The sequence below is a fragment of the Natator depressus genome, chromosome 22 (genome assembly GCF_965152275.1).
Source record: "Natator depressus isolate rNatDep1 chromosome 22, rNatDep2.hap1, whole genome shotgun sequence".
In the NCBI taxonomy this organism is placed as follows: Eukaryota; Metazoa; Chordata; order Testudines; family Cheloniidae; genus Natator; species Natator depressus.
Window position 1 is genome coordinate 18,539,016 of NC_134255.1, and position 25,532 is coordinate 18,564,547.

The 25,532-nt window shown below is 52.2% G+C and overlaps 1 protein-coding gene across 1 annotated transcript; it reads right to left on the minus strand.

The window, feature by feature from the left end:
* Positions 1-378: 378 nt before the first annotated feature.
* TMPRSS13 (transmembrane serine protease 13) lies at positions 379-24,582 on the minus strand. Its single transcript, XM_074936628.1, has 13 exons — positions 24,553-24,582; positions 16,327-16,504; positions 15,082-15,192; positions 11,988-12,110; positions 10,893-11,022; positions 9,384-9,476; positions 8,388-8,431; positions 6,186-6,345; positions 5,166-5,338; positions 3,351-3,449; positions 2,520-2,662; positions 2,088-2,240; positions 379-1,237 (listed from the first exon to the last, which is right to left on the minus strand). Exons 2-13 carry the CDS (start codon positions 16,385-16,387, stop codon positions 1,223-1,225), a joined length of 1,305 nt encoding a protein of 434 aa, XP_074792729.1. The 5' UTR covers positions 16,388-16,504; positions 24,553-24,582; the 3' UTR covers positions 379-1,222.
* Positions 24,583-25,532: the final 950 nt, after the last annotated feature.

Here is a 25,532-nt window from a genome sequence, read left to right on the forward strand (position 1 = left end):
ACACGGCTCCTTCTGGCCAATCACCTGCTTGGTGTGTTTTTAAGGCAGCTCCCATTAAATCTGGAATTTTCTACCTTTCCTCTGCTCCTAAACTTCTGCGGAAGTCACAGATTTCCTCCCCAGAATTCCAGCTGGTTCATATAATCCTGTCCATGACTAGAACACACATTGCACTGTAGTAGTTCACCTCCACATCAGCAGCCAGGTGAAGGGCAGTGGTGCTGGGACAGACAAAAGCAGGACTGCTTGGGCAGGTCATTTTGAAACCATTAAAAAAAAAAAACCACCAGATATTCCTACACGGTACAGAAACCTCATCTACAAACCAATCAAATCCCCTCCACTGACAACTGCGAGAGGGTATGACGACATGGGCCGTTAGCTGCAGAGGGAGCTATGTGTGGACGCTGAGCCATGAGTTTACAGAACTATGCGTTGCTGCCCACAGGAATGGTGAAGGGCAGCCCTGTGGCTAAAGCATTGGGCTGACCTAGTTCTGCCACTGACCCCCAGCGTGACTCTGGACATGTCACTGGCCCTCTTTGGGGAGAATTATCCTTCCTTTCTCACAGCCTGCGTCCATTTAGACAGGGAGCTCCTCTGACCAGGGCTTGGTGCAGCCCCTCGTCCTATGGAGGGGCCACTATAACGCAAGGAGCAGAATGCAAAGGGGCCGAACCATGTGAGTTTCAGTCTTTTCCCTTCCAGTACCATGTCTTGCGGCACTGACCTGCCTGTCCACCCGGGTTCTGACACGAAAGACTCAGAGAAAGCAGGCCTGACGTTTCCATTTACAAGACAACAAGAATTGTATAATTTAAAGACAGAAGGGACCCGTCAGTGCAGGACTGTGCCTTATAGCATATTTTCAAGTGCTTTGTCAAGTCCAGTTTTAAATGTCTCAGGTAATAGGGCTTCTGCCACTTCCCTTGGGAAAGTATTTCACCAGCTCACAGGTCTCACCATTGGGACATTTCCCCTGGTATTCTGCTCATATTTCCCATCTTGGTTGTTGGCAAAATGAATTGACTTTGAAGTTCTGGAGGCACTGTGTTTTCAGGGCTTCAGGGCAGCACCAGGTCATAAATCCTTCGGACAGTCCATGCTCAAAGGGCGATCACTGGCATTTCGCCCTGTGACAGCAGAACAGCGCCGAGGATCTAGCTGCACCTGGAGCTGTTAGCAGGAGAAGCCACAGCCCCACTAGGTGCCTGCCTCATCCTTAGTCGCTCTCACTCTGGGAAGAGAAAAGGGAGGAGAGCGCTGGTTAGACAGGAAACACCAAAGCTTCAAGCAGCACGCTCCAGGGTTGTGTTGATTTCCATGTGCCACACAACCTAGCTCCCACTGGTTTCAGTGGAGTTGTGATGCACCACAACTGCCCGTAACCCTCTGTATAGGCAGTGGCACAGAGGCAGAGTGGTGCTGCGGGGAAGGGACATTTTGGTCAAAAGGCACTGAGTCAAACCCCAGTCTTTGGGGAAGCACCAGGGGATCTGCAACACCCACAGCGGGCAGGCAGGGTCCCGGGAAAGGCTGGTGCTCAACATGGCTGCCTGGGCCAGCCTGGAACCAGCGCCTTTGCAGAGCTATTGCAGCCCGAACCCCGTTTTCCTGTCTAACAACCTGTCTGCAACGACATAAAGACAATGGGAGAAATCCTGCCTTCAGGGATGCTGTAAGTCCCCTGAGCTCGACACCATCACACTGGATTTACAGCAGTGGGACCAAGAGCAGCATCTGGCCCACTTAGCATTTCAGGGGATGAAGCTTTCACCCCATAACTCCCGATGAGCCAACGTGAGGCTCTAGCGCTCGCACTTTTCCTCATTTCCCTTCTTGCTGCCTCTGTCTCAGCCGGGGCTCCCAAGCCAGGACACAAGCTGGAGGCACGGCGTGCGCTCTGCCAAGGGCCTGCGGCTGATGGCAGTTGCAGCACAAGAGTCAAGCCACCAAGGTCCTTCACGTTGGTTTGGGAGCCATCTGGAAAGCCTCCGCTCTCGCCAGGGTGACCGCGGCATTCGCCTGCACACATGGGGCAGAGACAGGCACTTTCCCACTGGAGCTCAGTCCTGAGGCCAGCTCACCTCCATTTTGCTGTGAATCCAGCTGAGGAGCTCTGTAACTTGAGTGTAAACCCCGGGCTTGTTCTTCTGGCCACAGCCAATTCCCCAGCTCGTCACTCCGGCCACGTACCACCGGCTGTTATCCTCGCAGACCAGGGGGCCGCCGCTGTCACCCTAGAGCGGGAAGGCGGAGTCAGGAGAACTCGGAGGGAGACCCCGCCGTGCACTCAGTTCGCACAGAGATCTCAGGTCACTGCACAGCTGGTGCCCACTCCAGGGTGCCGCCAGGTGCAGCGCCCAGAACACAGCACATCTCCAGGGGCGGCTCGACCACACGTCTGTGCTAAGACGAGGGGTGTCTGTGGATCAACGTGGTGCCCACCCCCCTCTATCCAACCCCCCCCCTGCTTAGGGCTGCAGGCTCTTCCAGACTAACATTGGCAGAAACCTCACCTGGCACGAGTCCCTCCCTCCTTGCAAGTACCCTGCACACATCATGCGGGGGGTCAGCTCGCCTTGGTACACGCTACTGCTGTTGCAGATCTTGTAGTCGATCAAGCCCACTTCCGCCTCCCGCAGCTTTGGGGAGGTGTTCTCTGGAACAGTGACAGAAAAGGGACAGGTGAAGCAGTGCCCTTGGCTTGCGCACAGAAAGCGAATCCCTGGCCACCTGCTGTCACCCCTAGATCACATGCTGCCGGCCCCCGGCACATCACAGCCGTAAGCGAAGGTGCCACAGGGATCGCTGTAACGTACGACTGCACTGAATACTGAATGAGCTGTTCGTACTACAGAATCCCACAGCAGGCAGGTCGCTGGCTCTTAGCCGTGCCCACAGAAAGGTATTCTCTGAAATCGTATGCCCTGTTTCCATCACTCAGACCACTGGGCTTCCTCTCACAGACATCTTTATGGTGGCTTCACAGATTAAAGTCACATTAGCAGAACTGGCCACCAGCTTCAGGCATGTTCATTGTGGGGGTCCTCAGATCGGGACCTGTTGGGCCCTGATATTACAGAGGTGCTGAGCCCCCCTGGACTTCTATCAACAGCATCTCAGCGCCCCTGAGAATCAGGACCAGCAGGTCTCAGGTTGCGCCCCTCAGAACTGAGGCACTCAGAGTCATTGGCCCAGGCTGAAAATTCTGGCTCCCCCGTACCCTGCAGCACGATGCATAGCTGCCTTTTCAGGCCTCCCCCATGGTGCTGCCCGGCTGGACTGAGGCCACAGCAGGGCATGTGGCCCCTCCCCAAAGGGAATTCAGATTCAGTCCCCACTCTCACCTTCGTTCTCGCTGGTTTTGCCAAAGCCAGTGATGAAGCACGTCCTCCCAGCCTGGAATGTCTGGCCAGACATCGGGAGACAAGCGGGGCGGACCTGCCCTGGGAGAGAGGAAAACACCAAACAAGGAAAGAGAGTGAGCCTGACACGCACTAGGGAATAGCTGCAGTCACTCATATTCCAGCAGCCTCCGCAGGGAGCGTTGTCTTCTGAAGGACCTAAACTCGGGTCTTGTCTCACTAACTATCTGTCAACGGGTGGCCTCCTGGAGTGCTCTCCTGTGGCAGGCCATGGCAGAACTGGTGCATCTGCCTCAGTTTCTCCTCTCAGGTAACCCAAGGACTCTGCCAGGCTCTCCTGCCTTGGGCTGATTTATTACAGAAGCATAGTGTAAACAGTCCCTTTATCACCCCAGTGCAAGTAGTCCTTCAAATCACATCGCCTCTCAGCCACTGACAGAACACATGCCACCTTCCGGCATCTTCCGCCACACCAGACTCTGTCAGCCCTCCTGTGTCCCTCAGCCAGGACAGGCACCCCAGCCCTTCCAGCTGGAGTGCACCCACTCTTCCCAGCCTCTCTGCTGGGAGATCATCCACTCCAGGGAGCGCCCATCGCGCCCCTTGGCCCCCTCACTGGTCCCCGGGGTTCAGCTCTCCAGCACGCAGATGTCAGCGGGTAAATTTCTCCGCTGCTCCCACACCTGAAGCCCTCTCCGGTGTGGGGAGGTCAGCCAGCAACCCCCTCTTGCTGCTTCCCTGCCTTCCCCCACGATACACCTCCTGGCTCTGGCAGCTCTCACCTGCCCCTTTTCCTGACCCTTGCTCAGGCAGCTCTGATTCACCAGCCCTTTCCCTCAGATTGTCCCTGGTCCTTCACTGTCCAGGGGCTGCCCTGCCCCCTTGCCTGGCCAAAGGGGAGCAACTGTTCCGGCACAAAGGATCCGGGGCCAGCCACCCCGTGACATCCTCACTGTGACCAAGCCAAGCGAGAAGGCTCAGCAAGCATCGGCCTGGGGCGCACCTCCCCGGGGGCTGGGAGGCATGAGGCCCATGCCCAGTGTGCTCCAGGAGCCCCGCACTAGCCCACACCAGGTGGCAATGGCTGTCAGGCTGGTTCCTTAGCACTGGGCGGAGCCGTTTTCAGATTACACGGAGGGAGGGGAAAGTTCTTGGCTGTAATGGGGTTTGGATGGCGCTTCCAGGGGGTGCATTCATTGGTGCTTTTGGAGTCTCAGTCCCAGGTCATCTGCCCAGCATCCCACTAGCCCGACCCTAAACCGATCTCCATGAACTTGCCTATGAAGACCCCAGGACCCGTTTTTACAGGTATAAATCAAGAAATGTTCTCTGTATGGCTCAGCAGTGCAGGGCTGTTCACCCCACATGCCCATGGTGCCCAGGGGGGATGATAATAAACACCCATTTAACAGCTCAGCAGTACCCCCTCGGCCTCCTGTCTGCCCGGTGACGGCTGTCAGCCCCGGTCCTGCCGCCGGACGTGCAGAGGGTCCCTGTGCCTGCATAAAGCCCCACTGTCACCCTCAGGCTCTGCAGGGAGACAGGGTCTCGGTGTGGGCATGCTCAGTACAGCACTGTGCACACAGCTGGGTCTTACCCTGTGTAAAACCGGCACCTTCTTACCGACGGCATCTGGCTCCCCCCCTGCTTCTCGTGCGTCTTGGAGTCAGACCTCATTGCCCAAAGACGCTTGGCCCCTGCCTGGCCTGTGGAGCTGGAGCCGGTCTGGCTGGCCAAGTCAAGCAGACGCACAGGCCCTGCAGCTCCCAGTCTGAGGAGGTTGGGAATTAGCCTCACCCGATATCGTTAAGGGCGTGGCAAGTTTCACCAGCGCGATGTCATAGTCATCATAGTCATCGCTGTAGTTGGAGTTGATGATGATCTGGGAGGTGGGGATGCCCTTGGCAGGATGAAGCAGGTTGGAGGCCCCGGCATACACTTTCCACTCGTTGAGGATCTTCACGCTGTTCCTAAGCAGATGTAGAAAGGGGGATGTAATGCAGGGACTGCCCTGAACAGCAGGGCCAGATTCCAGCCTCCCTCCAGCACTTAGTTTCAAGGACTGGAGTTAAAAAATTGGCACGAAACGCCCTCTCCCCGTTTTGTTCAGCTCAGACCCCGCTCCCTACCAACTTCTCCACCATGCCGATTGAGGTTTGGGTCGCTCAGCCCAATCCAAGCAGGACTTATGTCTGAGCCTGACCGGTATACGCAGGTCAGCGCTTTAATTCGCCCCCTTCAAAGGCAATGTCCCTGTTCTCTTATCTACAGCACAGGTCTCAGCTGTACATTCTGCACAAATGCTGATTTCTTATTCCAGCCATTGGCCCCGACGTGTGTGTTTGCTATTGGCTTTCTGTCTGCGCGCCCCTAGCCGTGGATGCATCCACCTTAAAATAATTACGTATAAACCGGGGGCCTGTGCAAGGATCGGCTACTGGTGTGCACTGAGAGCTGCAGCGGGCCCCAGGAGCCGGACTGGGCTGGAACACAGCTGTGATCCTGCCCTCTAGTGGCTGACAGCTAGTGGAAATTCTGTGTTAGCTCTTGTGGTGGAGCTGCCAGTTTCGGGTCCAAAGTCCCAGCAGAGAGAGAGAGCCAAATTCTGATCCCAGGTGACATCAGCGTTGATCCATGGTGACTCAAGCTCCAGCAGAGTCTGTCTGCATTTCAACCCTGTGACCAAGAGTGGAACATGGCTGCCGATAACTCCCATCTTCTGTTCTCCTCACGTAGGCCCTTCCCTTCATCAGCCGCAGCTAAACCAACCCTTGCTGGCTGCACCCAACACAGCCAGTTAGCAGGCACACCACTTACATGAAGAAGCAGTGGGCAGCTGTCAGCACCCACTGGGTATCAATGACTGTCCCCCCGCAGATGTGGCTCGGCCCATACTGGAGACTAACTTGCCAGGGCCACTTACTCGCCGAAGCTTCGTTCCCCCCAATGATCCGGCCAGAAGTCCTTTGTCCACAGCCTGAAGGAAGAGAAACAAGCTGAGGAGGCAAATCTTCCCGTGGGAGCCTGAGGGGAAACTCAAAAAGGTCCATTAGCTCAGTCAGGTGCCTCGACAGGAAAAATCAAGCCAGGCCCACCTGCATGTTACAGGATCACCTAACAGATCGCACACCTGGCAAAACGTGCTCACGGATAACACTCAACCAACAGGGACAGAGCATTTAACACACCAGACCAGAGCAGTGGCCCATAGGTTCCAGTATCCTGCCCCCAGCTGTGGCAATGGCTTTCTGCTTCAGTGGAACTGCAGAGAGAACCCAATAATACCCTAGACAGCTGTACAATGCTGGCTGCATGCTGGGAGAAGAGTCTAAAGTCATTCAACCTCCACTTTTACAATCCAGCTGGACAATTGGACTCTCTGACCCCTGCGACTTTGAATTGCATGGGCTATTACTTACACCCACGGTGAAATAGGGTAGCTATTATGCTAAGTAATATATATTCCACTGAGCTGGAGGGGTATCAAAAACGGGCCGGTTTTGTTCAATATCTTCATAAATGATCTGGAGGATGGTGTGGATTGCACCCTCAGCAAGTTTGTAGATGACACTAAACTGGGAGGAGAGGTAGATACGCTGGAGGGTAGGGATAGGATACAGAGGGACCTAGACAAATTAGAGGATTGGGCCAAAAGAAATCTGATGAGGTTCAACAAGGACAAGTGCAGAGTCCTGCACTTAGGACGGAAGAATCCCATGCACCGCTACAGACTAGGGACCGAACGGCTAGGCAGCAGTTCTGCAGAAAAGGACCTAGGGGTTACAGTGGACAAGAAGCTGAATATGAGTTAACAGTGTGCCCTTGTTGCCAAGAAGGCCAATGGCATTTTGGGCTGTATATGTAGGGGCACTGCCAGCAGATCGAGGGACACGATCATTCCCCTCTATTCGACATTGGTGAGGCCTCATCTGGAGTCCTGTGTCCAGGTTTGGGCCCCACACTACAAGAAGGATGTGGACAAATTGGAAAGAGTCCAGCGGAGGGCAACAAAAGTGATTAGGGGACTGGAACGCATGACTTATGAGGAGAGGCTGAGGGAACTGGGATTGTTTAGTCTGCGGAAGAGAAGAATGAGGGGGGATTTGATAGCTGCTTTCAGCTACCCAAAAGGGGGTTCCAAAGAGGATGGATCTAGACTGTTCTCAGCGGTAGCGGATGACAGAACAAGGAGTAATGGTCTCAAGTTGCAGTGGGGGAGGTTTAGGTTGGATATTAGGAAAAACTTTTTCACTAGAAGGGTGGTGAAACACTGGAATGTGTTACCTAGGGAGGTGGTGGAATCTCCTTCCTTAGAAGTTTTTAAGGTCAGGCTTGACAAAGCCCTGGCGGGGGTGATTTAGTTGGGGACTGGTTCTGCTTTGAGCAGGGGGTTGAACTAGATGACCTCCAGAGGTTCCTTCCAACCCTGATATTCTATGATTCTATGATAAGAAACAGGGACTTTTTGCTTAGATATCACAGTGACAGACACCTTAAAAACCCCTGAGTTGTGACAGACAGATAGGATACAGAGATGAGTAGATTAGGATAGATGACCAGTTCTAGGGGCAGGCCCCTAGTATTTACTTGTATACGTTTACAGAAAGTGAGCACATAAATAGACAATAGCACAGGCTGATATTTTCAGTCTGTCAAGAAAGAAAGAAAGAAAGAAAGTGTACAACTGTGATAAAGAAAAAATGGCAGTTGACATGATGTCACATGAGATCAGCTGAGCTGATCTAAATTTTGTGAACTTAAATTTTTTGTTAAAATTTTCATTGAAAATTCAAAATTTCAATGAAAAAAATAACCTCCTGAAAAGTTTGGGTGAAAATTCTCTCACTTTTCCAACCAACTGCCGAGAAACTGGGATCTGGCAACATTTCCAAAACCCAGTAAAACCATTTTCACACCATTTTCACACCAGTTCTTTCAGTGGTTTCGAGACCCGCTCTAGACCCAGCTCTCCTGTCACCATGTCTATGCTTTATGGCAATGGTAAAACCTCCCTCTTACTTGTGCATCGGAGGGAGACGTATTTTCCTGTGGGACACTTGGAGCTGCAGGAGAGAACAAAACAAAGAAGAGACAAAGTCAATCATGGACCCAGGCTGAGACAGCACAAGAGAAAGAGTCCGAGTGGATGATCCCTCACCCTCCTGCCCATCCTAACATGCTCAGCCAGCATGTAAGCAACACAGATTCTCTCTTGTTGTTCAGTAAAGAGAAATGGGAGTTCTCTACAAGATCACGTCTCCCCTTCACTTCCTGGAAAATCCCTTCAGGTTGCCTCTCTGTGTCTCGCAGCTGCAGCCCCACCTCTGGCAGGTGCACACAGTGGTAGACAGACAGGGGATGACTACTTTGGAGCCACTCCAGATTTACACTGGTGTAAAATGAGATCAGAGTTTGTTGTTCCAAGGTGCTTCGGCTCCCTTAAGCACCAGGCACCCGTGGGCCATTGCTAAAGCATGGGCCACTCTCCAGCAGGCTCAGACCTGCCCTGACTTTCCTTGGGGGCACATGAAGTTTTGCCTGGGTTCCCGCCGCAGAACGAGTGCAGGGGCTAACTGCACTTCATGGTTCTCTCAGAAATCCAGCTGACGAGAGACTGCTCAGATTGCTCCTCTGGCCATTAGCGCTCCCATCCCATTAGGGCTGCAGAGCTTGGGCTACAGCCCTCCCCTCCCTTTCCTGGAATTGCTGGAAAAGCTGCCATGGTGGAGGGGCTCCGTGTGCCCCCCTCCGAGCAGGGCTGCCAGACTGGGCCAAGGCGACAGACCACTGTCTCCTTTCTAAAGCAAAGAGCCCAGTCTTGCCAGGTTGCTAATCATCTCTGGTGCCCAGCCCTGCCCCCTGTTTTTGTTCCGGTGTCCACAACAAACTCAGGCCTTTTTCCCCGAGTTCGTTCAGAGGGGACCGTGCAGCGAGTGCCATGGGCAGAGAGGGGCCCCGAGGACACTAGAGGACACGGGGAGGAGCAGGGAAAAGGCAACTGATCCTCTTCATTACCTGTTGAGACTCTGCTGGATCGAGGGGTGCTCCTTGGTGACAGTGAGGCTTTTGCCAGGGAAGGAGGCTGGCACGTACTCCGTGCTGAACGTGCTGGGAGGAGACAGAACAGACATGTCATGCTGCCAGAGTTCCTTAATTCTCGCTCCGCAAAGGGAAAATCAGGCATGCAGCAGAGGGGCTAAAATCCCGTAGCCCAGAGCGGGGCATCTCCCCCTGCTGCTGCCACTCACACTGAACTGCGGGGTGGTGCTGTGATGGGGCCCTGGCACTCGAACCCCGCAAAGCGCTAGTTCACAAGTACCCCACTCTGGATTAGAACCTCGGTCTTCACCCACTGTCCGTTTAGAACAACCCCCTGCTTGGGTCACCAGAAGGGCTTGAACCCAAGCCCCCCAGAGCAAACAGCAAGGGCCTCAAAGGTACAGCTCCACTGCAATAAAAGATCCCTGGCTTGGGCTTGCGAGGCTGAGGCTGCAGGGCTAAAAGTTGCTGTGACCCTCCCCCCTCGCAGGGTCCCTGAGCCCAAACATCTACCCCACAATTAAAGAGCCCCATGAGCCTGAGTCAGCTGACCTGGGCCAGCTGTCAGTGTTTAGTTGCAGTGAAGACAGACCCATTAGCTGGCAGCTGTAGTAGCCAGATGTGAACCACCCACTAGAGGGTGGCAAAGATCCAAACTCCTAAAGTGGGTTGCACTTAGCGTGACCAGACCGGAAGTGTGAATAATCGGGACAGGGGATGGGGGGTAATAGGTGCCTATATAAGACACAGCCCCAAATATCGGGACTGTCCCTATAAAATCGGGACCTCTGGTCATCCTAGTTGCACTAGAGCTAAGGCTGGTCTATCCCGGGGATTTCTGCATTGCTACACTGACAGTTTAGCCATACAGATGCAAATCCTAGTACACACGCACTGCACTAGTGTAGAAAGTTATTTGCACCATTGCTTGTGAAAAACAACCTGGATAACCTGCACCAGTTCAAGTCACTTCTTGCAAGGGTGCTGTGCATCTGCACTGGGGGTGGGGGGGAGTTTGCAATGGGACAGTGCAGCTACACAGGGGTTTCCCACTGCAGACAAGCCCCTTGACTCCCCTTCCAATAACAGCTGTGCATGGATCAGTGCCATTCCCCGCCATTCCCAGGTCAGGTTCCCCTTGCTGCAAACCCCAGGGTGACTTAGCGAACGCCATACAGGGAAGGTGCAGAGAGAAACAGGAGGAGTCCGTGCAATCCTCAGCAGCTAGCAACCACAGAGCAGTGGCAAAGGAGGGGGAAGTACCTGGTGGCCGGAAGCCGTTGTGGGAGAGATTTTCAAAGAACAAAGGGCTGGTAGGGGCCCAGTGGCATTGCCTGGGGGCTGAGTACTTCACTCTCCCTTGTGCCTTTGGAAAGCTCCCCCTGGATATGGGGAGCCCAGGAGCAGGTCATTTTGGGCGTGGGCTGGGTTTCTGGCTTCCGTCCCCCATCACTACACGCACAGTGCCCGTCTCTGGGGACTTACCTTTGAAATCCCAGTTGCTGGCAGGTCTTCCTGGAGAAGGAGTCGTTCCAGGCGCTGCTGCAGACAGGCAGCCACTGATTCTCGGTGCTGGAGTAGACGTGGAGCAGAGACTGATCCCACCTGAACCGCACTGCAGGCACAAAGGAAGGAGACAGCAGAATCAGCAGGGGCTACGGGCAGTACTGCAGCTCCAGCTCACCCTCTGAGAGAGGCACCTGGGCCTGGCAAAGAGCCCAGCCCACTTGTACCAGGACTGAACTTGGGCCCTTGTGTCATGATCATGCACAAAAGCTGGCAAATGACCAGCCTGATTCCCCTCTCCTGCCCACAGGTGTAAATCAGGAGCAGCCCCACTGAACCGACAGAGTTCAATGGGCGCCAGGCCCAGGGGGGTGAGGAGAAGCCCGCCCCTGCGCTTTGCATCCACGGGCATGGCACATTCTGTGAATGGATGTGCAGTGTGACTGTGAGCTCCACCCCAGCGCCAGGTGACAGCTGGGGACCAAAGGCCTGTTTCTCCAGGGGGCAGGGGCAGCCAAAGGCAGAACTAGCATCCTGCGTGCAGCCCCAGCCAACATGCCTCAGCCTGTTCACTGGAAACCAGTGCAGGGAGAGCCCAGCTCAGCCTCTTTGTCCCCTCCAGCCTTGATCTCCCTGAGGTGCTGTCAGCGGGGCCAGGTGTGTGTAATTGGTGCCAGTTCTGAATCCCCCTGGGAATTGGGAGCACCAGCTAACCCCACACAAGCCTCACCAGAGTCATCACATGCAGCAGCTTCAGGCACTGCCCAAAATGTGAGAGCAAACATCAGGTCCGTGGCTACACCCTGCCAGCCCAGCTGCTGTCCCCTCTCACGCCAGGGGCCCCAGCTCCTCCCAGGTCCTGCACATCGGAGGTCCCAGCATTCCCTGGGCCCCATGCCATCTTTGGCAGCAGTGCAAACTCCTGCCCCAGAGACCTGGTCATGTCTGGGGGCTCGCTCGGAGCCTAGAGCACAAGGCCCTAAGACAGGGCATGGATGAAAGCAGCGGCATGACTCCAGAGCCTGTCCCGCTCCCCGCTTGCCCTGCGGGACACCTGCGTCCCAGCTGAGTTACCGCAGTCCAGCTCATCGCTCTTCTGGGAGCAGTCGACCACCCCGTCGCAGCGCACAGCTCTGTGGCTGCAGCTCTCACTTGGCTCCTTGTACAGAAAGCCGGTGTTGGACCGCCAGAACAGGACTGCAAGCAAACACACAGAGGTGAGCTGGAGAGAGTTGGGCGGGAGGTCACCTGCACTGGGAGGGGATACTTCCGGCCAGCCAATTCCATCCCAGGCCTGGCAGCTCCTTCAGCCCAGGCCCCAGACACCCCAGCGGGTGCATGGCCAGGGCTGCACTAACCTGGGCTGGATTCTTTGGAGCAGTCGCTGTTGTGGTTGCTCCAAAGTCCCGGTCAGGGGTATAGAGAGGATGCTCCCCAGGCACAATCCCCCTCACGCGGTATCCTGCTCCAAGGTTTGCAAGCAGTAAAGAGCAGGGTCACTCAGCCTGATGCCCCTCCCTCCGATGCCCCCACACTCAAGCCCCCACCCCTATATCAGTGCTACAACCCGCCCCAACCCCTGCTCTCCATGAGGAACTGTCTGGAAAACTGGACAGACAAAACTCTTTCTGAAACCTCCAGAACCTGGCCCCCTAGAAACGCAGCCAGGCTCAGTCCCCACAGACCCACACGCACTCAGACGACGTGTGGCCCATTTATGGTTTGTGCTGGGTTCAGGCAAAGCTCAGTGGTCGCTAGGAGGAAGCAAGTGGAAGTCAACTGAGTTTCCCTTTACAGTTTTGGGCTCCCCTGAACCAGAGCTCAGAGGGACGTGAATCCACATGGACGACACCCAGAAAAGAGTTCACAGCCCAAACACTGGATGCAACATCTGAGCCTGGATCATGGTTTACAGCTCAAACCTCAGGCTGTTATAGGCCAAATCTGACTGGGCATCTTCTGAGCCAGGGTTCTGCCCTTGGGATCTCAAGGTCAGATCCAGAGTTTGCTTTAGGCCAATCTCTAGTTCACCTGATCCCCACCCTTGTCCCAGGATATCCAAAACAGCTGCATTTGACTCAGCTCCATTCAAAATCCATTCTCACTTCACGCAGTTTTAATTTGCATCTGCAAAATATTCGCCCAGTAAAAATGTTTTGAATCCACTTGATACAGCAGGGACTCAATAATGCAACTGATAAAAGGAAAACTAGCAGCTAGATTTGACAAAGGAATTTTAAAAAAACAACCGCTTCATCATCTATAAAACCTGGAAAATAACTTTTCGGTCTCCGCTGATTTTCCCTTTCCATTTGGTGAGCTCTTACTAATTCCCCGCTGGCTGTGTGCCTGGCACAGAGATTAACTCAGAGTAGGAGGGACTAGCATATGTGCTGATGGCTGTGGCCACACCTGAAAATATTTGCAGGAAATGGAAAGTGTTGGCCTTATCTAAACATCTAACCATCTGCCTCTGATTACTTGGGTGCATGTCACATCTAAAACAATTCTCAGAAAGATGTTGTTTTAATTTCCTTGTGAAATTCTTTGCTCCCAGGTGTCCAGCAGATGTCAGGAAAACTCAAGAAATAGAAGGATGGAGGCATCTCACCACCTGGGCCATCTTTCCAGGAATCACATCCTTAGCACTGCAGCTGCATTGCCTCCTTCTGACAGCCAGGCAGTGCCATTATGTGCTAGCCTGTAGTTCCCAGGCTGTGGCTGGAGTTGACAGGAACAACTATCAAACCCACCCAGTGGGATATGAAGAGCTAGAAGGAGTGGGGACCAGCTGAGCTCCTAATTAACCCCCTTCTAGTCTGTTATCAGTCTCAAATCAATGGTGTTAAACCAAGAGGTTGTATATGACGCAGAAAATACAGACCATAAATCTGTAGTCCATGTCTGTTAAGCTGAGCCCAGAGTGGAACATCAGATCTGAACCGTCTTCAGTCTCGGGGGAACTTTGGACCCAAATCAGAAAATCCCAGCTCATGTCCCTCTATAACGGGCCAATCTGAGCAGCCTTGAACTTTAGGGGAGCATGGGTGCTGACGCAAGCTTTACAACAACTCAGACCTATGTCTCATTGCACGATGGGACAGGCCAGAGGTAGCATATGCTGGGCAGGTTAAAGAATGTGAGAATGGGGAAATGGCTTTCATTTCTGGCTCTCCAAAGCCTACTGGAATCAGTGAGAGTCTTTCTATTTATTTGAAGGAGCTCTGAATCAGGTCCTTAAGTACTTGTCTTCTTTTCAGGGTTAGCTCCTTACTCATAGTGGGTAGGGGCGTTTGCCAGGTAACTCGGGTGGAAAGGCTGAGACAACTGTTCTGGGTGAAACCCAGATTTCTCAGTACATGAACTGTGTATAGAAGAAGATAGTGTATGCTCACAGGAGTTTAATGAGGTGTCATTTTAAAAAGTGCAGATTAGCACTAGAATCTGTTAAAAATAGAAAGCAAATGCATATCCCAACAGAAGGTCACTAGACACTGAAATTCAACACAGAAATAATCTTTCCACGTAAAAATGCACCACAGCTCACTACAGTGACATCCCCAGTGCTGCAGTAATGCTAACTCCAACAGTAATTTACAACGCAGCGTTTGGGCTGCGCACAGATGCAGTTCTGGGATGGGGAGAAGTGGGGGTTTGAGGGAGAAACGTTGGCCAATCCCCTATGCTTAGGCAAAGGGCCCCAGGGCATCTGATGCCCCTGCTGAGTGTACAGGCCCTGTGAGTTGAGAACTACACATTCAGGTGCATGGAACCCCATTGATCCCTCACCCGTGGCTAGCAGGGCCAGCCCAGCTCAGCCCCAGTGAGAGTTCCAGTATTAGCAAACGTGAAGGTTAGGCCAGTGAGCCATCCCCTCCTGCGACCACAATCCGAGCAGCACTGGAGAGAGCTCGAGGAGCTTGTCAGATGATTATTTCTGCAGGGGTTTTCTCCATTTCCTTTTACAGGCTGTTGGGTTCCCTCCTGTTAGCATTTCTAGTCCCAGAACCCTGCTGGCAGGCCCGTGGCTGTGCTTGGCCTGCCCAAACCCAAAGCTGGGTGACACATTTCCCCCAATGGGCCAAGCCCCTAGATGGGCGCAGGGACTTGGCCTGCACCCCAGGATATGCCAGGTTTGCTGGTGGCTAACGAAGGGGAAAGGACTCACAGAGCAGGATGAGGGCAATGAGCAGGACTATCAGAAAGGAGATGCAAAGGATCAGCACCAGCTTCTTCTGGCCCACGCACGACGAGGCCTTGCACCTTGCCGCGGGGGACACTGGAGATTGGGATGACAGAAACACAGTCACTAGCACACATGGTTGCCGAGACATTCCCATCCAAGCTCCTCCCCAACGGAGAGGAGGGATGCTCAGCCCTTTGGACATGGCAGTGGTGTTACCTAGGCCCGCGGAGGGATGTCTGGGGATGTGCGATTGCTCCTTCACCAGCAGGCACATGCCATTTCTGACAGGCAGGGGAGCGGGTATCCCTAGCACACACCATTCCTGCTACAGCCCAGGGATCCCAGGCTAGCTGCTTCCCACTGTGACTAGACCTTCGGAGGGCAGCCTGGGCAGAGGCAGTGCAAGCATCCCAAGGCTTCTCCTGCCAATACGCCCGGGCTCCTGCTAGGGCTGAGAGAGGCTTCGTTCTCCTAGCACATTCATTCCTTGGTCCCTCTGCTGGGGCTGACAACCCAGCTGCTCACCCCAGTGTTTTCTGGGACCCAGAAACGCAGGTCACATGGGCCACCGCACAGCGGTGCTCCGTCACGGCAGACGTGGGCTGGATTTGAACTGGCAGCCTCCAGGTGAAAGGCTAGATTGGTCCATACCATCATTGTCCCCATTACGGGTAATTTTAGTGTAAACCCTGGTTCTCACAGACAGGATGTACAGGCCATCCACGTCACCTCCCCATTCCTCAAAGCAGGGCGCATCCCACCCTTGGGCCAGGTGCAGAGGTGATGCACAAGGTGCTGTGAGTACAGCTCCTGACGCTAGCCAGGTAGAGCCAGGCCACAGGCATCTAAGTGAGTGCAAAGGAGTGTAACGTACACCCCTTACACATCGCTCTGCAGGAGGGTAACATACACCCCTGGGCATTCCCTCCCCTCCTTCCACTGCTGCCACCGCATCCCACGGGCCGCAGGGAGCCTGCCAGCTCCCTGCTGAGGGTGTTCCTTTTAGCCAGCCGGGGGTGATGGGACACATCACCGGTAGCTCTCCGTATGAGACTGCACCATCCAGTCCTATCTCCCAGTCAGCTCTCCCAGCGTGGCAGGAGCTAATGCATGAATGACTGGGGCTCACAATTCCAAGGCTGGCTGGAAGAACACGCCCAACCTCTCCAGGAAGCAAGGACTTCCCAGTAGCTGTAGCTGCCAAGAGACCTGCCCCACCCATCTTACTTGTGTTGTCACAAACCACATATCGTGGTGGAGCCAGTCCAGACTCTGGAGCGCACGGCATGAAGTTGCTCCCACAGACCCTCTCTCGTGGATGTGCAGACGGGGTGGCGATGGGGCAACTGACTCACAAGGCATAGGGGTTGGGAGCAAGGCTGCTGTTTGGCAGAGCCAGACTGATCTGTAGGTAAAGAAAACACCATCACTCACACACACTACTGGAGATTCCCTGATGATAGCTCCCTGTAGCCAAAGGCCGGCCTGGGTGCCCAGGGAAAGCTAGAAGACTTGCCTTCATGAGACAAGAGCTCATGTATGCAGCCAGGAAATCCAAGTAGCAGAGCTTCCCGAAGGAGCTGGCTGGCTTTGGCAGCCGAACATCCCAGCAGATGTACCTCTAGAGTACAACGGGCCAGCTTATGGAGGCAAAGAAAGCCCAAGAGGTGCCTCTTCCCAGAGCTCTTGTCCAGCTGGAAAATGCTGAGCGTCTCTGCAAAGAATCACGCTGCATCATTCTGGTTTTTCTCCTTTTGGAGGCTGACAACCAAATTTTCCAAGCTGATCACCTAGCTCAGGGCATCTGATTACACGTTTGGTACTCAGCTCAGTCACTGGTGGCTTGTTTCCCTGTCCAGTGTCTCAGTGCCCATGTGAGCACCCAGGTGAGGAATTAGGTGCCCCAATTTATGTACTCAGGTTTGGAAACTGAGTATCTATCATTATATAAGTCCTCTGAGTCACTCATTCAGAAAATGCCAATGTAACTTCCAGTTGTTATTTAGTAACATTTCATAATTGGTGTTCCAAGCCCGAAACTTCCTGAGCCCTGGAATGCTGCTCTGCAATTATGTCACAACTGATCAGTGTGAATATAGGACCAAATATTTATCTCCTCTACCCAAATTCATCTCTCCTGAGTGCTTTATTAATTTAATCCAGATACGTGTGTCATGTTCCCCCATTTCTCCTTGGAGAGAGCCTGAGCTTTGAATTTAGAACAAACATTGGTTTTGCTGCTAATGTGGGTTCTGTTTTAAATCCCTGGCTAATTTTAGCAGTAAAAAAGTCACATAAAACAGAGAACTTGCAAAAAAGAAAATTTCACTTGTGCAGTGAGGGAGCCCAGGAATGGTGCAGCAACCACCAGAATTTGCTATGAGTCAGCTTTTTGATATAGTTCGTGCAAAGGGGAAACAAGTCAGATGTTTATGGTTCATAAACATTGAGTTCATAGTTCTTCTCCATGTGAAAAATGCAAGGGCTATATCCTTTGGGATCTTTCTCCTGGGGGGGTTCCACTCATTTTCAGTGCTTACTTATGATTTGTCCCACAGAAACTCTCTCAAAACCTTAATTCGTGACATAAGCAACAGACCTGGAAAGATCTGGCTTGACCCAAAGCAGCCGCTTCCCCAGCGAGGTGTTGAGTGAGGGAGACTACTCACCCAATGAAAGAAGGCAGAACCATTCCATCATCAGGACAGACATCCATTGTTTAATCTGAGATCCTGGGCACTAACCTTTTCAAGGGTGTTGGACACATCACTGTGATGGAAGTGAGCCTGAACTGTTAGGTTTGAGCCTGAACCATTGGCCTTTGGGATTTTTCTGATGCCCATCTCTACACAACATACAGTATCGCAAAGGAAGGGTGTATGCCATAAGCAAGGGACACGCCACCGGACAAGCCAGCGCTTAATACCGTTCTGCCAACCCAAAACATTCAAAAATCGTGAGTCAGGCTCCAAAAAGTCATGAGATCAGCTTAAATTCATATCTTTGGAGTTCCTTCCATTTGCCCTCTGGCTTAAGAGCCTGTAGGGGTCACTTTTTCAAGCTTGTCTCCACAACCAGGAACTTCCTTTTTTAAAAAATGTAAACTGAGATGCTGGTGTATTTACATGACTGCAGGAGCCTGGGCTTGAAGAAAACCACCGAACAGCCTGAGACTCATGATGAAATCACAAGAGCTTATAATGCAGTTAATTCAGCTGATTCCAGCTGAATTTTCTTATTTAGGGTTGTATTTGGCCTAGTTTTGCCCAATTTGCTATGGGAATAGCAGATTCTTTCATGAGTGCATTGGAAGGCTGTCACATTTCACTGTAGACTCAGTAAATACCTTCAAGCCCTTTGTTAAAATGTAATATTTAGCTTCCTTGGGTGAGTCACCACAGATATCCCTACCCCACCTACAATCAGACTATTTTCTCTTTTTTCTCATTGGAGGAGTACAACAACATCACAAAAGGCTGCTGGGACAGGGCTCTCGACCTGCCTACACTTACCACTTTCAGAAGGTGAATGACTGATTTGTCAGTTCTCTGGCAATCCAGAAAAATTGTAAAAAATGTTTTGGGTCGCCTTGAAAATGAAATTTTTGGCAAATCATAACGTTGAAAAAAAATTTTGTTTTGGGTCGACCGAAGTGTCTCGTTTGGATTTTTAGCTTTTCTTAACGTTTTGACATTTTTTAGATACAACTGCAGGAAATTTCTGAACCAGAAATCCTTTCAGATCAAAACATCAAAATATTTTGACTTTTTTGGAATTTGTTTTGTTTGTTTCTTTTAAGCAATTCAGTGAAAAATGACACAAATTCAGAAAAAGTTTCGGCCAAAAAATTTTGCCCCACTCTACTTACGCCACTCTTGCAACACTCTTAAAATGGGGGGGTGCTTCCTTCTTGAGCCCTGCCCTGTACATCACCTGAGAGCTGTTCTGTTCAGGCCTCTTAATCTAAATGGGAGCCTTTCCCCTTTAGCCTTGACTTCAATGGGCTTTGGATCAGGCCCCACAATCCCAACCTTTTGGAGGTTTCTTCCAATGTTACTTGGCTGAGCAAGGCCATTGACTGAAGTCCCCTTAAATCTGGTTGTATCGTGTGGTGTTTGTGGGTCTTGCTGTCCCTTTAAAAACTCGTCAAGGGGATTTAACTGAGCGACACAGAATGATGAAAGATGGAGTGAAAGCTGCCCATCCCAGAACATGGGCAGTCTACGTACAACACACAGCAGTAATGCTGGTTCACCCAGTGTCTAGCCTGCCCATGGAATTCACTGCACAACAGGTCACTGACTCAAAGATTGTGGGTGGGTTTTTAAAGCATGGCTCACGTTACGACAATTCTAATGACCAACCCCATTGGCTCAGAGCCAGTGCCTCACTGGGGGGGGACAGTGAGGCACAGAGGAGTTAGCGTCAACATTTTCAAAAGCAGCGGCTAATTTTGGGGGCTCAGCGTGGTGCACCAAAGCCAGATTGCTAGGGATGCTGAGCACCCCACAGGCCCCATGGGCTCCAGCCGGAGTTGTGAGTGCTCAGCGCCTCCTTAAATCTGGGTGTCTCAGATTGAGCACCCAAACTTGCATGGTCACCCTTTAAAATGTTAGCCAGGGGGACTTGCCCTGCAGATCTGGGAGCAGAGCTCTCTGGGATTCTTGGCTTTCAGTCCCATCAGACCACACTGCCTCCTTCAGTAACACGTACAGGAATCTGAGGCCCCGATCCAATGCCCACTGAAATCAATAGAAAGACTCCTGCTGACTTCAGTAAGCAATGGTCAGGTCTTAAGCAAACAGCAATAAGGCCAGTCAAGCCTCATGCTTCAGTGCATGAGCTAAGCATCTGCGTGAGACTGGGGGGGTGGGGGGGGAGGGAGGGCGCAAACCCTCGCCCAGACAGAGCCAGCAGCACACTGGGGTCGTTCCCTCAATAGGGAAGAGAGGCCCTGTCCTTCTCTACAGAGACCTCAGAGTCTCTATGTGCGACTGCTACCGCGGTGACCTCAGCATCACTCCTGACCAGCTAGTCCCTAGTGGCATTCACCTGCCTACACCATCAGCACAACCAGTGAGCAGCCAAGGATTAAGCAAGCTGTGAGTCAGGATCCCGAGTGGGGTGAGAAAGGTGGGCCGTGAGTGGCTCTCTGCCCTTCCCTCAAAAACACACAGAGGAGCAGAGAGGTCACTTCCTACCTGTGCCCCTCCTGAGGTTTTCACACTCCCGGAGTGGAGGAGAAGAAGGGCAAGTTTGCCTTACTGTCTTTTCCCACAGGACTTGGCACGTCACGGAGTGGCCCAGGGGCTGAGCTATTTTAATTCGACTGAAATAACCAGCCTCCCTTCTCAGATCCTCCCCCAGAATAGTGTGGCTAACCAGGAGCAACAGGGGCCTGAATTTCAAAAAGGTCCACGCTCAGCTGAACCCATTTGCTGCATGGCCGGAGCTCCTTGCAGTCCCATGAGCAAGGCTCGGGTGGGAGTTCCCTCGTTGGGTTCATTGGAGGTGGGACTTGTGGCAGACCAGACATCCAGAGAGAGCAAAAAAAGGTCATCTCTGTGTACCAGGCGAAGGAAGGTTTAAGTGGGACTTAAGTAGCACGAGGGGCTTGTGCTGTCTTCTGTCACCCAGACAACATGGAGTGAGAGTTGCTGGCCACTGAAAAAGTGTGCTGGGTAATGCACAAAGGGCTGATCTCAAGTGTGAGCGTGGTTTGAGCCAAACCTGTTACTGAGGTCCTGCTGCAGGGCTGAATCTTCCAGCCAAAGTACAAGCCAATTTCAGGAGGCCACTGCAAATTTAATAAATGGCTGTAACAAGTATTCATGTGCTGTGCACAAAACGTTGGGATAGAAACAAGGAGGAGAGAAACTAGAAAACTAACGGGCCAGATCCTCGCTGTTGTCAATCCGCCCAGCGCCACTGACTCAGTGGAGGATCAGGCCCAAGAGGTTTGAAGTAGAGCTGGTAGAATAATTTTCTGCTGAATTTCCTGATATTTTGCAAACCGATTTCCTGACAGTTATTGATTCTCATTGTGTGCCCTGTTCCTGGAGACGGGGGGCGGGGGGAGATACATACACGAGCAGCGCTTTATTAACTGTTTGCCCCTCTCCAGTTTTACTCTTTGAATTAAAACTGGAGCACGTCAGCAATGTAGAGTCATAGATGTTAAGGCCAGAAGGGACCATGATGGTAAAATCCAGGCTGCCCTGTTGCTTAGCGCAAGCCAGAGAACCTCACCCAGTAATTCCTGCCTCAGTCCCAGAACTTTTGCTTGAGCAATAGTGTAGCTTTTCAAAAGAAATCTCATCTTGACTTAAAGACTGCAAGCGAGAAACAATCTGCCATGTCCCTAACATGAAGTTCACAAGGTAGGGAGACCCGCCACAGAGGGACAGCATGGGCCGAAGCCCAGTGTTCAAAATCAAACAATGACAGGAAGGCAGATGCAAGAGACAGCTAGAAATTGTCTGCACCTTCAGAGTGGGTATTTAATTCAAAATGAAAGGACACCACCAAAGGGCTTTAGAAACAGAAAGTCACAGGAATCATTTAAGTAGCAGTCACATAAGAGGAATGAGATCAGTGGCAGATCAAACAACCCATGCGGTTTTGAATTAGTTGAAATGAGCTGCCTAAATATCTGCTTTTCTTCTTTCCTATTCCCCAGATCATCACACAATCTGCTGTTAGCCTCTGAACTCATTTGCCTTTCTCTGAGCTAGAGTGTAAACAGGGGCCGGGCTCTTTTGTGCGCTTGCACAGTGCTGCTGGTGCCTGATAAATAGTGCATTAACATAATAATAATGACACTACTGACTGCCTAGCAATTGGCAAAATTCCTCCCACTGCAGAGCCAGCACAAGGTTTATGCCTCACTTGCATCTGCAGGATGGGATTAAGTGGTCAGTAGGCCCCTGTGCTGGCCAGAGTTTCACCCATTGTGAATATAAACAAATGATCCCTTCTCATACACTATCATAGGAGGAAGTTGAGGTGAGAACATAGACAGTTTATAATGAACCAAAACCTGTGGTGTGACGAAGCAAAACCAAGCATGCTTGATTCTGCAATGCTATCTTGGATTTTTCCTCTGATGCTGTCAAGTACCCTGGGACAGGCAGGGGTCTATTTAGCACCCAGTCACTGGGATTCTGAGCAAGGAACATGGCCATCAGTCACAGTGACTTCTCCTCTTTGAAATCTGGTCAGACACTTTAGAGACCAGGTGCTTTAGAAGATGCCAGCACAAAGAAGGGAATAATGCTGACATATTAAGGGAAGTTCTGCAAGGCTAAAACGTTGGTTCTGTGTTGAGTCAGCTGGAGCAGGTCAGAAATGGATTCCTGCAAGTCAGTGAGACAAGCCTCTCATCCACAAATCTCAAAGCCCTCTGTAAAGGGAGTGAGCACCATTCCACCCACTCTACAGATGGAGAAACTGACACAGAGCAGGGAAGGGGCTTACCCAAGGTCCTGAAGTGAGTCAGCAGCAGAGCTGAGATCAGCCCTCAGGACTCCTGACTACCAAGTCCATGCTTTCTCAACTAGAGGGTAAGCCAAAATTGCCCAATGTGACTGCCTGAAGTTAGGTAATTTACTTGATATGTGGGTGTCCAAATGACTGGCCTGATTTTGCGAAGGTGCTGCTCTTCCCTCACCTTCCAACGTCACTCAGAGCTGGACTCAGCTTAGGCCAGACTGTCGGATTGATACCGGGCAGCGGGAAGCTACATTGGCCCAGGGGGAGCTCCAGAAGTGGCTGTCCCTCCCCCGCACACAGGAGGGGTGTACTTGCTGCACCAGCAAGAAGGATGGTGAGTGCTGTCAGCACGCCCTGGGATCCTAGAGTCATCGATTATAGAGCCATAAGGGACCACGGTGATCATCTACCTCCTGCCTAGCAGCAGTCACTCCTGTCGGAGCTAGAGCTGACTGTTTAAAAAACACCCCTTCTTGATTTAAAAATGGCCATGCTGGAAAACCTACCACCCCCAGGCGAGTTGCTCCAAGGGTTCATTACCCTCGCTGTTAAAACCTGCATTTTATTTCCCGTCTGACTTCGTCAAATCCCAGCCATTGGCTCGTGCTGGACCTTTCTCTGCTAGATCAAAGAACTCACTATTTCTTCAGCACCATGTTGGCCCTAATGATCCAGTCACCCCATAACCTTCTCTTGGTTAAATGGAACAAGTCCCCTGAGCACAGGGGGTGTGTTCTGTTGCGGCTCAGCACCGTCACAGGCAAAGTCCAGCCTGCCCTTTCCTCCTTGCTGCACTTTCTGCCACTGCCACGGGGCCTATGCATGCCCAGCAGCAGGGCTAAGGTGCGCCACCCGCAGAGCGGGGCCAACGCCCAGGGGCTGAGGCCGGGGCACAGACAGGGAGGTTTCACCACGACAAGGAACCTACTGTGCCTCAGTCGAAGTCGATGCAGCTGTTCACCCGAGGCTGGTTCTTTCCGCTTGGTACCGTGCACAGGGGACCGTGGTCACTGCTCGCCAGACAGAAAGGGAGAAGGCCAGAAAGAGGAGAGACGATTGTTGGATGTTTTCTGCTACGAGCAGTGGTTCTCAAAGTTTTGTACTGGGGACCCCTTTCACACAGCAAGCCTCTGAGTGCGGCTCTCCCCCCTCTTATAAATTAAAAACACTTTTATATATTTAACACCATTATAAATGCTGGATGCAAAGTGGGGTTTGGGTGGAGGCTGACAGCTCGCGACCCCCCATGTAATAACCTCATGACCCCCTGAGGGGTCCCAACGCCCAGTTTGAGAACCCCTGGCTAAGAGGGTGAAAATCGTAATTAGAAACGGGCAGCAGGAGTGGAGAGCTCAGGACTCAGGAGTTCCTGGCTCCCAGCCCCATGCTCAGATAACACTGCCTCTCTGTACCAAACACAGGACCACATACTCTGTGGGAGCACATTGGTGCTGCTCCATTGACTTCACCAGAGCAGGGTGAATTTACACTAGCCAAGCATTTGGCCTTTTCCCTGGTCCTTGCACTTCCATGAGGTCTTGGTCTATTTCACCATGAAATATCAATGCCACTGAGTTAAAAGTAAGATCCCCTTCGCTAGCACAATGCCACCATCTTCTTGGCAAACACTCGTTAAGCCTTAAAGCGCCTTCTGAGGGAGGTAACTATTATCCTGCCCCTTTTACCAATGGAGAAACTGAGGCATGGAGCAGTGATGGTCGGTGTCAGGGAATAGAACCCAGAAGTCATGATTCCCTCCCTACGCCATCAAATTCTCCCATCTCTTACAAAAACGCTGCCTGGAGAGGAATGTCCTATAGAATGGGCAGGAAAACAAACCCAGGTTCCCCCCCAGAAATTACCTGTCATGCAAACAAAGCAGCTCGTTAATTAAACACTGATCTCAGGGAGGCTACTTTCCTGCATTGCTAGCTCTGCCAGGAGCTGGAGGAGCAAGCTTACCAGATAGCTGTCCCGTTCCATGGCCGCCACCAGGGCTGGAGTCCAGGGATCACAGTGCCGCCAACTCCATGGTTTTCTGGAGAGTGTCCGATCCAGAGAGAGCAGGCAGTTCTGCGGGAATGGAACAGGAAGTCTGTCTGTGCTCGTACCTGTGTGGTAACTGCCAGGGTAATTGACAGAGGAAAACCGGCCTGACCTGTCACTCAGCTCTGCTGGCTGTTTGTTTCCAATTACCCAGTAGGTAGTGTAAAAATATCTGCCTTTTACAATCTGGCCCATCAGCCAGTCCTGCCTGCTCCTGACAGCTGGGCAGGGGTGTCTTTGTACAGAGGCAACAGAAACTTGGTAGGAACCTGGCAGGGGTCCTAGTTCTCACCACAGGGTCGGACGTATCTTTCTGGAAGAACAGTTCCCAGACACCCCTAGTGAGTAGCCAGATAATCTGTTATGGACAGTGACACTCAAAGCCTGTGGGACCCTTGGAGGTTTTGTTCCATTCAGAGATGGTCTGTTCAAGGCAAGTCTCACACTGAGTGGCTCGCAAATGTTCTCCCTGAGCTCAGAGCCGCCCCAATCCTCCCCAGTCCTTAATTGCCTTCCCCTGAGAGCAGCCCAGTTTCAAGTGAACTCCCATGGGCGTGAGGTCACACTCGTAAGGCTCCTAGCTGGAGAGTCTGACTCAGAGGACACAAAGCAGGTGCTGTCATGTCACGCCTCTTCGCCCGATCACTTATTGCTATCCTGGGAGAAAGGGACCCAGCTCCTGCACAGCAGCACAGACCAAGCTGAGGTTTCCAGTTGTGGGACACAGATCTCTGGCTATTCTGTGCTGCCCACAAGCCACAGGGGGGCATGGGAAAGAGAGTATAAATTAGAACATCCCTGAGACTTCTCTCAGTTACACCAGGGGTCTGAGTAGGCCCTCCCACTGCCCCAGAATATGGGAGACACAAACATGGCTCCTTCCCACACCTTTCATC